The sequence below is a fragment of the Oculina patagonica genome, chromosome 2 (assembly GCF_052425735.1).
Source record: "Oculina patagonica isolate OP01 chromosome 2, crgOcupat, whole genome shotgun sequence".
In the NCBI taxonomy this organism is placed as follows: domain Eukaryota; kingdom Metazoa; phylum Cnidaria; class Anthozoa; order Scleractinia; family Oculinidae; genus Oculina; species Oculina patagonica.
Window position 1 is genome coordinate 7,612,323 of NC_135759.1, and position 15,998 is coordinate 7,628,320.

A 15,998-nucleotide genomic window follows, 5' to 3' on the forward strand; every position below is an offset into this window, starting at 1 on the left:
CTAGTATAAAACCGTTCTATGGCATTCTTGCTTTCGTAGTAATTTTTAAAGAAAAAGTAAGAATGACCCTGTTACGGAATGGGCAATTTCTTAAACAGTGATTTGGGAAATGCGAGCAACAGAAGTTCTTGTGAAACGAATATTGAATAACAACAGCGTATAATCTCGACAACAAATAAAATAAAGTTGCCGACATAAAAATTTGGAGAAACGATCGTACGCTCAAAAATCGCCATATCTTTGGCAAAGATTATGTATTTGTTTAAGATAAGCAAAGAATACCTGAAAACTGCTTATTATAAACGACTGTAACCCTTTCATGTTTCTCCCGATTATTTGCTGTTAAATGAGCTGATCCGCTGAAATGGCGCTGAAATGGCCAATTTACTAGAGGTTCCATAATTTTTTATTCTTAACGGTTACATTTCCCCAATATTTTTATTAATGGAATCAATTCACCAATGAACAAGCTTTGTTCATGGTAAATGGCTTGTTCTAATTCGAGATAACAGTGGAGTTATAAGCTTTTCATTTTGTAGTAAATTTGAGACTGTTCAAAACATCGTTAACATACCTTCAAACTTTTTGGCCGTTGATCATCCAAACTCAACATTTGCCGAATCTATTTTGATATATAGAAAGAAGAAAGATAGTTCTTTATAACTATACCAAGTATGATCGAGAAACTGTGACGGCAGGTTTAGTGTCGAAGTAACAAGAACACCTTCGATCCGCCATGTTGGCGGGCCGTCACGGACGCTTCAAATCGGCCTTCTCGATATTTTCCAAAATAAAAAGAATTGAAACTTTTTAATATCCATTTGGTAGTTAGGACCCTAAAACAAGACTGCATGCCAAATTTCAGCGAAATCGGTGAGGTACGGTGTCCGCGAACTTTTAAAAAAGCTCGAAAATTATGGAGTATTACACTTAAATCGCGCTTTTCGTGCAGTAATCTTTCACGCCAGTTTGTTGGCGGCTAGCTTTCACTGCAGTCTGCTTGCGGTTAGCTGCTTTTTGTTGTTTTGGGCAAGACTATTTTAATCTGTCTCCGTTAGCTGTAATTTGAGGTTAAGTGCCGCCGGCTTGCTCTCACTTCTATCTCCACTCCTTACATCATCACACATCTACAAAATCTTCTGAGGTTTTCGTTCGCACGAATCGATAGATTGATTGATGAATATTAATGAGACACAGAAAAAATATTGCGAAGGAAAGGTGCCCTGCGGAACATCTAAAGAATTTTTTTAAGTCTAAAACCAGTTCGCTTCTCGGCAACTTTGTCGCTGCCGCACCCACGGGGACACTGCAAAACTCACGCTGACATAGTTCTCGACAAACGATCTATGTTTTAAGACTTTATTTACCACTTGGCTCCGCCGACCTTAATCGAACAACTTTTCTCTTGAGCGCTAAAAAGCACTATTGTACAAAACAAAGGCCGAACATCTCTCATTTCTTCGAAAAATGCTGTAAAACTTACGAGTTTTCAGACTTAATGATGTCCTTCAACCGCCAAGTGGATGCATTTGCACTAAAACGAACCAGTAGTTTATTTCCCCAAGAAATGCGCCATTTTTGTTCTCTGTACTTGAATCCCTAACATGTGACTTTAGACGTCACAATAGAATAGCGAGTCCGAGTCCCTCGCTGCTACCGCCTGGGAGCGGTCAGCTAAGTTGGTTTGTGAAACGCTGTTTTTACACCCGGACGACTGTAATAAAGTTCCTCGAAGCAATTAAGATTTGCACACGCGATGCGTGGAAAAATGTCTAGTGCTGGATTACTGTGGACAATGTAAGCTAAAAAACCTTTTTTTTTTTTTTTTTTGCATATGTTATTTTTCGAAAACGAACGAAAGACCAGCGAAATGAAAGACATGACAGTGTTAAGCACACGTAAACAAACCTGCATTCGCAATTTGGACCTGTTTTGATTATGTTCGATATAGCTAGAAATTCCAGGGGCCGTTCTTACCCGCAGCTATTCTTTTAAGATTGAAAGGATTCTGCCTATTTTGTTATGAATAAAGCTAATACCGTGCAACCCTCGTAAAACAAGGTTGATTTATTTATTTATACCAAGTGCGAAATAACAAAAGATCTACGCTGAGAATCGAAGTTCAGTAAAACAATAACCCGGACGTATAAGGAAGGACGTAAAAGGAAGGGGGTGGATGCAACCCCTGTCAAGGTTGCATTTAAAAAAGATTTAATTTTATGACGCTAAGACTGCCAGTAGCTGATCATTCATCTTCCGCAGAAACTGTGATTTGTCAATAGCGTGCCCATGATTTTATACATTGCCATGGCAACCGCATACTGGCATACAGATTACGCCAATTAAGGGCTGTTTGAAATAACTTTTTAAGGGTTCTTTTATAGGTTTTGAAAGCAATTTTTTTACAAAATCGAAGTTAAACAAAACAACAACGTTAGCCTGTGTTAGCCCACGGACGTACAAGGAAGGGGGTAGAAGCGCCCCCTCGTGGATTTCTTGCAATTTTGAAAAGGAGATTTACTATATGATGCTGAAACTCCCAGCAGGATGCTATTCAGCTTTCGAAATATTTAAGTCTTGCAACGGTGTCCTTGATTTTGTAATCACAATGAAAACCGCAAAACTACATGCAGGCTTGACCAAATATAGTTTACCATTCTCAGTCATTAATTATGCCGCTCATTGTCCGGCGTGGATAAGATATGGGAAAAGATTGTGGCCGAGGCAATGAGCGACTGGGTGAGAAAGCACTATAGCTGTGTATTACGTCGCCGAAGGGGAGGTGGGAGGGTCGAAAATTTGTTCGGACTTCCCGGCTTGCGTATCTCTTTCGAAATGTCCCGAAACTAAGCAAAGAGATCTTTAAATACCGCGATTGTGCACATGCTGATTAGGCATTACATAATACAACTATCTATAAACAAACAGGGTTATGTAATCCACGCACTTGTGAGTTCCGCGTCATAATTATGAATGAGAATAGCAACTGTTTAAAAAAATATTGGAATGATTTGACATAATTTCAGTTTTATGAAGTAAATTGCACAGTTCGTATATTTTTACAACCCATTAGCTTTTTGTCTTGACTTTACATTAATTTCCATTATTTTCTAACTTTCTTAAAAAATAGTGAAATCCAAGATTGCGGGTCCAAAATTGTGAATGGTTATGATGGTTATGACATTATATGATGTCATAGCCAACTAAAGATGTGTCATCTTGTAGTGCAAGCAAACGGCTTCCTACTCAAGGTAAACTAGTTTTGCTTTGACTAATAAGAACGAAAGCTTATTTAAATTTAGCACTGCTAGCATATTCTGACTTTTTTGACTTTCAGGTAATGAAAACGTGACGTAGTTTTGCTCTAAAAATATACTTTTTGTTACTGACTCGTCTTAGGGTTCGATTCCAGTTCAGATAATTCAGCAGCTGCCAATGTCGTACAGGGAGCTTCAATCTCTTTATTGGAACCGACCAAAGGAAAATATGCCAAAAAAGGTCTCTCAGATACAATAAAAAAACCTATATCTTTATGATTGACTCTAACAATTCCCAAATTTTCCTTTTTGTAATAACTTTGAGTTCTAATTGTCAGCGAGAGCGTCAAGATCTACATTAAACACGATGTTTCTTGAAGACGTTTTGGTCCATTTGATATAAAGATCCCGGAAGGTAGCAGGGTACCTCCCGCTAAGCCATAGAGCTAAATCCCAGATAAAGCCCTGCTTACAATAGAAATTTCCTGCACCGGATTTTTCCCTTGTTTGGCTTGGGGCCTTCTTTTCTTCACCTCAGCTTAAACATACTATTAGAAAATTAGGTGACGTTATCTTATAGTGTCCGTTTCGCCGTAGAATCACCGCTTGATTTTTTAGAAATCGCTCGTGAATCGCTGGATTGTAGGAAGGCTTGGTTGGATTGTTGCACTTTTTGCTCTACCAAGACAAACCCGGTTTGGCTGGCAGAAGTATTATGTCGGAAGTGGACGTAAACCAAGGTTTTGAATAATTTTTAATCACCTTTCGGATCTATTGATGCGTGGAGTGTAAATTGCCTTGGCCAATGTAGTATTCTACCATATAGCTGATCTCCTTTTATGTAACGCTCTGCTTTGCAAAACACCGATGAGAATAGGACGCTCGTTCGAAAACTAGAACTCTTGAGCGATTGCATGCTGAAGTTCCTCATGGTAACTCATTATGTATGTCTACAATGCGCTCATTTGCGACTTATCATCAACTGATCAACTGATGTACTGTCTATGTCCGTGTTGTTTAGCAGTCAGCAAGCTTACATATCTCTGTCTGCGAGTTCCTTCAGTAAATTTTCCTAAATTGAGTGTTTTGTCAATTATTTTATTTTTTCTGCTATATACTCCTTTTCAATGTTGCAGGTCTCTTAGCGGCATTTGTATCTTTTACCCCAGCTTCTGTAATCGAACTTTTTACAACTGCACCCTTGTTAATTTGTTTAATTACCGCCTGTCTAAGTCGTTGTGTCACCGCTCAGTGTTATAAAACTGTAAATGTAATACAAAAAATGCTAAATGTAATACTGATTTCAAATGTAACAATAATCGACGATAAATGTACTAACGTACATACAATAAATATAGCCGAATTGAACGCTAAATTTAATCACATGACCATCCGGAAATTTAAAATAAGATAACCCTGAATGGTATAACACAACCTGAAAACAACCTGACGAGGTCGTGTGTTTTTCCCGTCTTTCTGTGTGTGGTCTAATAATAAACATTGAGGAACTTTTAAATTAAAAAAAAAATAAAGATTCCTTGTGTAATATTTCGTTTTTGGTTTTCCTGTCATTCCATTTTACTTATCCCACCCCTCAATTGGTATGTCTGGAGAACACTATCTAAAATTATTTCAAGGAAAATTTTGACAATGTCATTGAGCACCTTTTTCTCCTTCCCTCTTGTTCCAGTCTGAATGGGATTAATACTGACTTTGTAACTGCAGAATAGTTCTACTTACAGGTATTCCAACTCGGTGTTGCGTGAGAAAACTTCTTGAGGCAAGTCCTTTAATTGATTTTGTGACAGACTCCTATAAACAAGTAAAACCTCATTAGTTAAACTCGGTCAATAATTAAGAATTGTTTTTATAAGATTGCAAGAATTCTGTCCATGCGTTAGGGATTAAGCTAATTCCAAGATCGAACGCTGAAATCAAAGATGGTGAACCCAAAATGGTGAACGTTCGTAATATTAATAAACTATCATTTAATTTTTGGGTGTACTTTGACATACTTCGTGCATGAAAGACTACAAGCTATTCCAGTTCTTCGAGGTGTTGACAACGAACGAATAGTAGTATCCTACAAGGATGTGTCTTTACAAACGTTTATAAATATCGACAGGGATAAAGGTAAAGGTAAAGCAACTTTATTTATACACGGTTTGTGTTTAAAGCTAGAAGCTTGTGGGGCCGTGTATATGAAACAAATACTGAACAAATATAATACCGTAGAATTCCGGTTATAAGCCCCCCGCTTATAAGCCCCCCCAGTTATAGGCCCATCATCCTGGAAACAAAAAAATACATCCGGTATAAGCCCCCCCGGAATAAGCCCCCCTCTACCAGATGACAGTACTGAATAGGGCTAAATGTTGCTTTATTATGTGTTTTTAACTTAAAAACGATTTCCATCAACACTCCCGTGGCTCGTTTTGAAACGTTTTTTTCATTCCGCTATAAGCCCTCCCGGATATAAGCCCCTCCGCTATAAGCCCACCCAAAACCCCTTACGAAGTTGTATGCCCAGGGTATAACCGGAATTCTACGGTATATTAAATAAACATAACATGATTAAAAATCCCAACTGGCAGGAGGCAGACCAGTTGGGGATTTGAACCCGGGACGACCGAGAACAAATCCACATACTGGTCAGAACGGGACTTGAATCCGGGACCACGCTGCCTCCTGTCTCCTGGATCTTGTGATTTGTCAACAGCGTGCCCATGATTTCATACATTGCCATAGCAACCGCATACTGACATACAGATTACGCCAATTAAGAACTGTTTGACATAACTTTTTAAGTTTTGTTATAGTTTTTGTAATCAAATTCTACAAAAATCGAAGTTAAACAAAACAACAACGTTAACCTGTGTTAGCCCACGGACGTACAAGGAAGGAGGTAAAAGCACCCCCTCGAGGATTTCAAGATGGCTTTTATTTGAATTTAGCACTACTAGCATATTCTGGCTTTTTTGACTTTCAAGAAATGAAAAAAGTAATGTATTATGTTTCGTTAACTGTTTGCTCCGGGTAGCCTGTGGTCGGTGTGATGTTTGTTGGTACCGCTCAGCAGTGAGCTGTCTGAGCTCTTAGATCTAAGATGGCACGCTTGTCGTCTAACAATTCGATTCCAGTTCAGCAGCTGGCAATGTCGTACAGAGAGAGAGCTTCAATCTTTTTAATTAATTAATTAATTAATTAGTTAATTTATTTTTTTTTTTTTGTTTTTCTTTGTTTGTTTGTTTTTTTTTTTTTTTTTTTTTTTTTTTTTGGGGGGGGGGGGGCGCATCTTGAAACTCACCAAAGGAAAATATCCCAGAAACAAGAAATGTAGGTCTTTATGAGCGAAACAAACAATTCCCAGAATTGTCCATTTTGTCATAAGCAAAGAGTAAAGATCTACATCAGACACCATGTTCCTTGATGATTTTTTGGTCCACTTGTTAAAAAAAAAGTTCCTGGAAGGTAGCAGGGTACCTCCCGCTAAACTACAGAGCTAAATCTTAGATAAAGCCCCTGCTAACAAAAGAAAGTTCCCGAACCGGATTTATCCCTTGATTGGCTTGGGGCCTTCTTTCCTTCACCTCAGCTGAAACAAACTCTTTGAAAAACTTAGTTAGGTTATCTTATAGTTTGATTTGGTTTGGTTGTGTTCAGACTACGAGCTTGAAGCGAAATTTTTTTTGGAGAGTCCGTCGAGCTTTTTTTTTTTTTTTTTTTTTTCATTAAAAAAAACTTTTAAATTAAAAAAAAAAAAAGATTCGTTGTGTGATATTTCGTTTTTGGTTTTGCTGGCATTCTCTGTGAACGTTTAATAGAGCATTTCAAAATGACTGACACGTATCCCACCCCCCAATTGGTATGTCTGGAGAACAATATTTAAAATTATTTCAAGGAAATTTTAACAATAGCATTGGGCAGCTTTTTTCTCCTTCCCTCGTATCCCAGTCTGAATTGGTACTGACTTTGTAACTGCAGAATAGTTGTATTTACAGATATCTCAACTCGGTGTTGTGTGAGAAAACTTCTTGAGGCAAGCCTTTTAATTGATTCTTGTACAGAAACTTATCAACAAGTTAAACCTCCCTTAGTTAAACTCGGTCAAAAATTAAGAATTATTCTTATCAGATTGCAAGAATTCTGTCCATTTCGTAATGGATTGAGCTAATTTCAAGTTCGAACGCTGAAATCAAAGATGGTGAACCCAAAATGGTGAACGGTTGTAATAATATTACAAAAACGATTATTTCATTTTTGGGTGTACTTTATGCATAACGGACTCCTCCTCGTTGCGAGGCTTGTGAACTGGGTAAAACTAAATGAGTCCGCAAAGCCGAGGGATGGATACATAATAAGCAGCGCCCTTTTCGGAGGCGCGGTGGCCTAACGGTTAGCGCGTTCGACTCTGAATCAAACGGCCCGGGTTCGAGGCCTGGCCGGGGCGCTGCGTTGCTTCTTGTGCAAGACACTTAACTTTCACAGTGCCTCTTTCCACCCATGTGTATAAATTGGTACCGGCGAAGTAACGGCTGTCTGTATGGGATTAATACTGAGTTTGTTACTGCAGAATAGTTCTACTTACAGCCGCACAAGCTAAGTGTTGTGTGCGAAAACTCCTTGAGCCAAGTCCTTTAAATACCGTTAATTTTTAATAATTTTATTTTTAAGATTAAAAGGATTCTGTCGATTTTGTAATCGATTAAGCTAATTCCAGGTGGAAATAACACAAGATCTACGCTTAAAATCGAAGTTCAGTAAAATAATAACCTGGACGTATAAGGAAGGACATAAGAGGAAGGGGGTGGATACAACCCCTGTCAAGGTTGCATTTGAAAAAGATTTATATTTTATGACGCTAAGACTGCCAGCAGCTGATCATTCATCTTCCGCAGAAATTGTGATTTGTCAACAGCTTGCCATGATTTTATACATTGCCATAGCAACCGCAAACCGACATACAGTTTAGGTTAAAAAAAGGACTGTTTGACAAAACTTTTTAAAGTCCTTTATTAGTTTTTGTAAGCAAATTTTACAAAATCGAAGTTAAATAAAACTACAACGTTAACCTGTGTTACCCCTCGAACGTACAAGGAAGGGGGTAGAAGCGCCCCCTCGTGGATTTCTCTATACCATTCAAGGAAAATCCATTACCTGACTCGTAAATTCCACGTTAAATTTTACTTGAAAAACCGATATCACACTCATGGCTTCGCGATTCGTGCGATATCGGTTTTTCGCGTGAAATTTAACGTGGAATTTCCTCGTCAGGTAATGGATTTTCCTATAAAATTTTGACAATGGCATTGGACACTTTTTTCTCCTTCTCTCGTGTCCCAGTCTGAATGGGATTAATACTGACTTTGTAACTGCAGAATAGTTCGACTCTGAATCTGTAGCGCGTTCGACTCTGAATCGAACGGCGCAGGTTCGAGGCCTGGCTGGGGCTCAGCGTTGCTTTCTTGGGCAATGCACTTTACTCTCACAGTGTCTCTCCTGGGGGGTACCCCTACAATGGACTAGCATCCCATCAAGGGGGAAGTAGCCATACTCCTGGTTGCTTAATGCTACGGAAACCGGGATACGCTCCAGCAGTATGGTGCACTTTGCTCGGACACAGACTTTACGTTTGTGAACCGATTTCCAGTTGTCCTGCACCGGTTCAAAGCAGCTCTCTGATTGGCTGATTTTGGTCAATTTTTTATAAATTCTGAACCGAGACGTACCGAACCACATCACACGCGAGCTTTGGTTGTGTAGCCAAGAGCAGTCCAGCACCGTACCGGTTCAAAGCGGCTTTCTGATTGGCTGATTAACGAAGACAATAGAAAAGTACTTATTAAAATAAAGACTTTATATGTTTTGTGGTAAGTTCTTTCTTCGTTAGTAGTTCCTCTAATTTACATTCCATGTAAAGAACCTTTATGGCTTATCATAGAGATTTATAATAGCAAGGGCAAACATGGGTAAGCATGGGTAAGCACGGCTATGGCCGTACTATGGCCGTACCGGCCAAGACAGCAGCGTAAATGCAGCAAACGATGGTGCCGGCTCAGCAACAGCATCGGATTAAGTGTCATTTTCTACATGTGAAAAAGCAGGATCCGTTTCAAGCCGACTTCGGATCGTTTCCATCTCTGCACAAAGTATTTCCTAAAGTCGTTAGTGAAACCTGCATATGACTCATATAAGACTAAAACGTTATTGGACATATATTTTTTAATGTTTTAACATACTTTTTGTCCAAATCGCGAAAATAAATTCCAGCGAAATACTGTCACGCCGAACGATGGAATAAGAGGGAGTCCACCAGACTTTGTTGGACAAAATTATGTGCTACTATGTGCTACTCTCTTGTTAAAATAAATATTTTCAAACAACACCAAACAACAAAAAGCAGGTTTGACGTTTTATAGAATTGCACTGAATCGCCGTGAGCTTTTGCGTAAAGCTTGTGAACTTTGTGAACCAGAATTGCTCTACCATAATTATTTACATCTTATTGCAAACTTTTGTGCTACCCTTATCTTCTTAAAACATGGAAAAAACAACGTTCTACTGAATTCCACTGAATCGCTAAAGAAGATTTTACAAAATAGCTACAGGTTTTCAGGTTTTAGCATGTTTCCGCAAGTTTTGGCAGGGCACAACAAAGTAGTGGTAAAGGGGATATGCGAGACGCGTAATTTAAAATAAAATTACACAAACACACAGGAATCATGAAGCAAATATTGGACGTAATTAGTTGTGTAAAAGACGCGTTCCCTCTGCTTTATTAATCCTTTTTGGGTTTGTGTTGCTGTTGTGAACTCAGCGGCACATTTCGGTGAACATCGCTTAAAAGATAATATTTATCGTAGTATAGTACAGGTATGAAAAAAGTCATCTAGGATCTAAACTCTGGAAATGGAAATTTAAAGATTTTGTTCGTTGGGTACTCAGACTATACGCGGCTTAAGACAAGAAAAAGGGCGTGCCACGCTCGAGCTCGGTACGCCTACGCCCGGTACGCACGGTGCGCTGGGTACACCCGTTACGAGCGGTTCACCCGGTACGCCTGGTACGCCTGGTACGCCTGGTACGCCCGGTACGCCCGGTACGCCCGGTACACTCGGTACACTCGGTACACTCGGTACACTCGGTACACTCGGTACACTCGGTACACTCGGTACACTCGGTACACTCGGTACACTCGGTACACTCGGTACACTCGGTACACTCGGTTCACTCGGTACACTCGGTTCACTCGGTACACTCGGTACACTCGGTACACTCGGTACACTCGGTACACTCGGTACACTCGGTACACTCGGTACACCACAAAACATATAAAGTCTTTATTCTAATAAATAATGTTCTATTGTTCTCGTGAATCAGCCAATCAAAGAGCCGCTTTGAACCGGTGCGGGGCTGCTGAACCGATTCAACTCGTCAAAACGATCGAAGGACAGGGATGTCCTACAAAACCTGTACTTCTACTCTATAGAATATACAATATACAATAATCATCTTAGCAACGTACGCCTGGAGGTAGACTACTAGCTTTTCCTGCTTTTTCGCAACAAGAAGGTCTTTTTAAGATAATAGTCATGAGGTTATATGACGTCATAACCAACTGTGACATGATGTAGAGCAAACAAATTGCTTTCTACTCAATGTTAATGATTTTTACTTTGCCTTAATACAACTAAAATCTAAGATGGATCCTATCAACGCGCACCCCCCCCCCCCCCATGTACTATGGCTTTGGTATGGATTAGCTTAAACTTTCGAGGGTTAAATAGATCATATATTTACTCGCAGAACTCCTCTGTCTAAAAAAGATGTGTGCTTAACGACGTCATTCTTGCAAACGCATTACTAATTTTAAAGCCGAAAATTGTTGTCTGGCTAAAACCCTCCGAATTCTCGAACGAAAAAACTCGTAATACATAGGCCTCTGTAATTCTTCTTGTACCCAGTTCTGCAGCTTTCACGGTGGATTAGAGTAGAAAAAAGCGTTTAAATCTTGGATATCCGTACCCTCTTCCAGGCGTTCGGTTCTTTTTTCCACTCTCCGTTTTTTTGCGACAATCTGTTTCTAGCACACAAACATTTAAATATAGCTATCAGCCTCTGCAGTTTGTATTGCAAGATAAGATAAGGCCCTGCCTCAGTATAAAACCCATTATCGCGCGAAGTCGATAATGGGCCATATTCCATTATTTTCTGACTTTCTTAAAAAAAAATTGTGAAATTCAAGATTGCGGGTCCAAAATTGTGGATAGATTGGACTTTTTTTGATTGTGCTAGCATAACTTTTTGCATAATAGAGCAAACTGAGCATAATTTTTGGCTTTTATTTAAATTTAGCACCGCCAAAATAGTCTGGCTTTTTGCTTTAAAGAAATGAAAAAGTAACACAGTTTTCTTCTTAACATACTTCTTTTTAATCTTTCTGCTTTTTAAACGTTTGTTAACTGTTTGCTCCGGGTTGCCTGTGGTCGGCGTAATGTTTCTTGGTACCGCTCGGTAGTGAGCTGACTGAGCTCTTAGATCTAAGATGGCGTTCTCGTCATCTAACACTACGATTCCAGTTCAGATAGCTCAGCAGCTGACAAAATCGTACAGAGAGCTTCAATCTCTTGGGGCCGTTTATTGAAACCGACCAAAGGAAACATGACGAAAAAGAAATCTCAGATACAAAAAAACGTGTCTTTATGGGTGAATCCAGCAACTCCCAGAGGACAAAATGCTGTTTAGTGATACTTGCAAAGAGTGTTTTTAGAGGAAATCCGCCAGGACGAGAGATGGATGTACACCGAGAAGCGGACGCCAAACACGAGAATCCCCCCGAAACCGGAGTCCACCCGGAGGCGCCGGCTCCAGCGTGACCCTGCGACTGCCCCACCCCACACCAGAAGATGTCACTGAGGCCAGGCGGAGGCCCCACGGCGACGAGGGGGCCCAGGGAGGAGAAGGGAGCCAAATACCGACTCCAGTGGACCGTATATAAAAGCTCTAAAATATGTTGGTTTTTTTGCCCTGTTCTCCCTTTATTTTGCTTAAAAGTGAACTAGCATAAATTTGAAAATAGGAAGCATAATTTAGAGAAATAACATAATTTCCTTGAAATGTTTTTCTTTTACAAGGGCCAGAGATATTATACTCGGTATGTTGTAAATAAGCTAGGGACTGAGCCGATTTTGACCTGCGAGGTCTGAGTTGAGTCTTTAAGCTCTAAAATATGTTTTTTTTTTGCCCTTTTCTCCCTTTATTTTGCTTTAAAGTCAACTAGCATAATTTTGAAAATAGAAAGCAAATTTCGGCATAATTTCCTTGAAGTGTTTATCTTTTACAAGGGAAAGAGATATAATACTCGGTAAATGCCTTATTAACTGACTTTATCTTTTCGGTCTGTACTGTAAGTTAGGTATCCTCCTCTTCTTCACGTTGATTTATTTCTGCTTTGTGGTTGAATCATAGATCGACGGATAAAAACTCACCGGTCGGAAATACATTACGAACCAAGAGAAAACGGAAAACGGAAAAAGATTGTCTCCCAAAGGGAAACAAATTGCCACATTGCATATAGCGTACGAAAATAGCCCTTCGCTATATTTCCCAGAAACACTCTGGATGGGATTCATGCCGATTTTGTAGCTGCTGCATGAAGAGTTCTACTTACAGACCGCCAAGCTTGGCGTTGTTTGAGAAGACTCCTTCGGGCAAAACTTTTAACTGATTCTGTGACAAATCCCTAGTGAAGAACAAGATCCCCTAATAAGTTGAAAGACTTTTCCCATTTAAAAAATGGGTGAACGTGTCGCAAAACACAGAGATTGTAAGGGGAATTTCAGAGAATTTGATACATTTTATTCCTGCATTTATTTACGAATCGGAAACTTAACCCTATAAAAGACCGGGGGGCTGACTTTGAACGCTTATAACTTTTTCAAGTTTTAACCAAACCCTGCCAAACTTTGTGAGTTTATCTAAAATTTAACTGGTATTTGTAGGGTTTTTTTTTTAAATAATTTCCTTGGAAAGGATGTTGTGTGAGGAACTTAACATCACCATGGCAACGACATTTTGATAGGCATATTTTCCCAAATTTGTATTTTTCGTGTTTCTATTAATGAAAATTAACTCAAATGCAATTATTTTTTACCTTTTTACGGTTTTTAAGCACATTTTCATTGATTTTGAGTACTTTGCAGTAATTTTGGGTGGTTTTCTGGCATTTTGGAAAAAAAATTTGAAATCTAAGATAGTGGATCCAGGATGGCGGTTGTTCTGACATCATGATTTAATTGTCACTAGATGTGACGTCATCATCCCACGTGCCGTATACTAAAAGAAAGATGTTTAGACGTAATATATATTCTTTAAGTGTAAATGCTTAAATATTCTGGAAGTTAAATAAGGGGGGCTTCTGAAGACCCCCCCCCTCCCCCTGTCAGAGAAGGTCCTAAAAAGCCTGGTCTGAATAGGGTTAAAGGGGAAGTATCATGGGATTTTGTGCAATTCAGAAAAGCTAAGAAAATATTATGTATTGACGGAAACCTTTAAATAATAATAATAATCTATTCCCAGCGCATTGCATTAAAAATATCAATGCTCTTACAACTAGTATTAACGAAAACAATATTAACGTAAGTAAATAGAATATTGAACAATTACAATAGGATGATAACATACAAATTCAATAAAATTCTTAAATTCATTATAAAATACTAAAATTCATTAAAAAATACCAAAGTTCATAATTGAATAAAAACGTTTTAAGGCTAGTTTTAAAAGTGTCAGCAGATGGGGCACTTCTCACATCAAGTGGGAGGCTGTTCCATGGTGCTGGCGCGCAATATGAAAAAGCCCCTTAAATACTGGTCTCTGAAGTCACAGGTGATCATTATTGGAGCGAAGACACCTAATCGGTCGATAAATATTAATAACTTCCGCCAAGTAACTGGGTACTAAATCATTTGAAACTTAAAAAGCTTAAAGTAAAATTTTCAAAAAAAAAACACTTTTGCACGGGCAGCCAGTTGGGTAATGCGATCTGCTCTCCTTGTTCGTGTCACCAGCCGGGCGGCCGAGTTCTGAACACCTTGAATTTTCGAGGTTTCTTTTTCAGGGAGACCATACAAGAAACTGTTACAGTAGTGCAGTTTAGAGGACACAAAGTCGTGAACCAATTTTCCTGTGCTCCGTTGCTCAAGATGCTGACGAATATATTTCCAATAATGGTCCATGTTCATTATAAATTACCACCTACATGTAGTGTACCAAAACTGTCGACGAGTGTCTCTGGCCGAAAGTGGAAAAGGTCAAAATAAATTACAACTTGTAAAATCCCGGCGAATTTTGCTTTTAGTTCTCTCCAAGTTCTCGCATTTTGTTTCCCAAATACGCAAGAGAGGATCATTATTTTTTCCGTTTTTTAAGAATTTGGTTGACATCTTTCTTGTGGTGTTCTGTGATTATTTTCTAAACAAATAAATCTATTATACCACAATATCCACGAAATCAATCAAAATCCACTTTATACCTTTAAGATATAAGGTAAATGATTTTACACCTATTTTCTTGTCTTGTCGTTTTTTCCGCGCGAGGACTGGGACCAAGTTCATTCTAACCGTTCGAGGACTGGGACCGACACTCCAAGGACCCTGGGACCAACTCTTATGACGTCATCACACCCCTAAGTCACATGATTTTACCAATGGACTCTCAGGGATGTCGCCTGGGTGGAAAACCCCTTATCGCTTGTTTAGTTTCCATACATTTGTCTATAAATTTGCTAGCAGACAACGGGTGTCTTTTTGCAAGCAAAAATAGACAGGTGACATTGAAAACAAATTGATATTGTGAATTGATGCTCACCGCTCTCTAGCTGCTCCCTGCTTATTTCTAATTTCTAATACTAACATTCTGCTCGTCTGTGTAAAGAAGAGCAAGCTTAAACTGAGGAAGAATCCTACTTACAGCAACTCCAGCTTGGTATTGTTACCAAACACTGATGGAGGCAGGGTTTCTAATTGGTTCTTGGACAACATTCTATCGAGAAATGGACACGGCATTGTGAAATTAGGACGTTATTTATTGAGGTGAGAAGGCATTCCATCCAGGCACATATTTACAAATATTCCCGTCGAAAGGACAAATATTTTAAGATTTTCTGAAAGAACTAGACGGTGACTGGATCGCCAGGTTTGTTTTGCCCATACAAAAGAAAAGAATAGAAAATGCCCTTTTTAAGGTAAAGGCCGCAAATGTACAGGGTAGCTTATTTTAATACGCTCTTTCTGTTCCTGTTAAAAACCATTTTTCAAAGTGTAGGGAAGCGGTAGGTTTTGGCAAATCCCGCTCCTCGCCTCACCTCCACTTGTTTCAATGTGTATGAGATTTCCGAGAAAGAGTTTTACTTACAATGTCCGTATTTCAGTGTTGTTTGAAAAAGTTTCCACCGGCATTTCTTTTAACTGATTTTCTGATAAGTCTCTATCAAAAAAAAAAAATCACTACATAAGCTGAATACAGTGCTTGTTAGATAGTGCTTCTGTGTAAATTTGTGCCTTGTTGCGACCGGGTGATCATTTTTTTCTTTACCGTACTTAATTTCTTTACTTTTTTGGTCTCATTCAATTTCGTTTTATTTTATTTTATTTTATTTATTTCATTTTATGTAGTGTTACTACATGTAGCACTGTTATCCGTACTGTTACTATTATCTCTAAGTATAAATCAGGCTTACTT

The 15,998-nt window shown here is 38.9% G+C and overlaps 2 protein-coding genes across 3 annotated transcripts in view; both read right to left on the reverse strand.

The window, feature by feature from the left end:
* The window catches only part of LOC144642807 (uncharacterized), a 104,874-nt gene that overhangs the window by 43,803 nt on the left and 45,073 nt on the right, over positions 1–15,998 (reverse strand). The gene's annotated exons all lie outside the window — the stretch shown is intronic.
* Positions 1–15,998, reverse strand: part of LOC144642762 (uncharacterized) — a 64,807-nt gene that overhangs the window by 36,385 nt on the left and 12,424 nt on the right. The window contains exons 7-10 of the mRNA XM_078501820.1: positions 15,672–15,743; positions 15,228–15,299; positions 12,928–12,999; positions 4,998–5,069 (exon numbers count right to left, since the gene is read on the reverse strand). Coding sequence (XP_078357946.1) covers positions 4,998–5,069; positions 12,928–12,999; positions 15,228–15,299; positions 15,672–15,743 — 288 coding nt within the window. The remainder of the gene's footprint in view (positions 1–4,997; positions 5,070–12,927; positions 13,000–15,227; positions 15,300–15,671; positions 15,744–15,998) is intronic.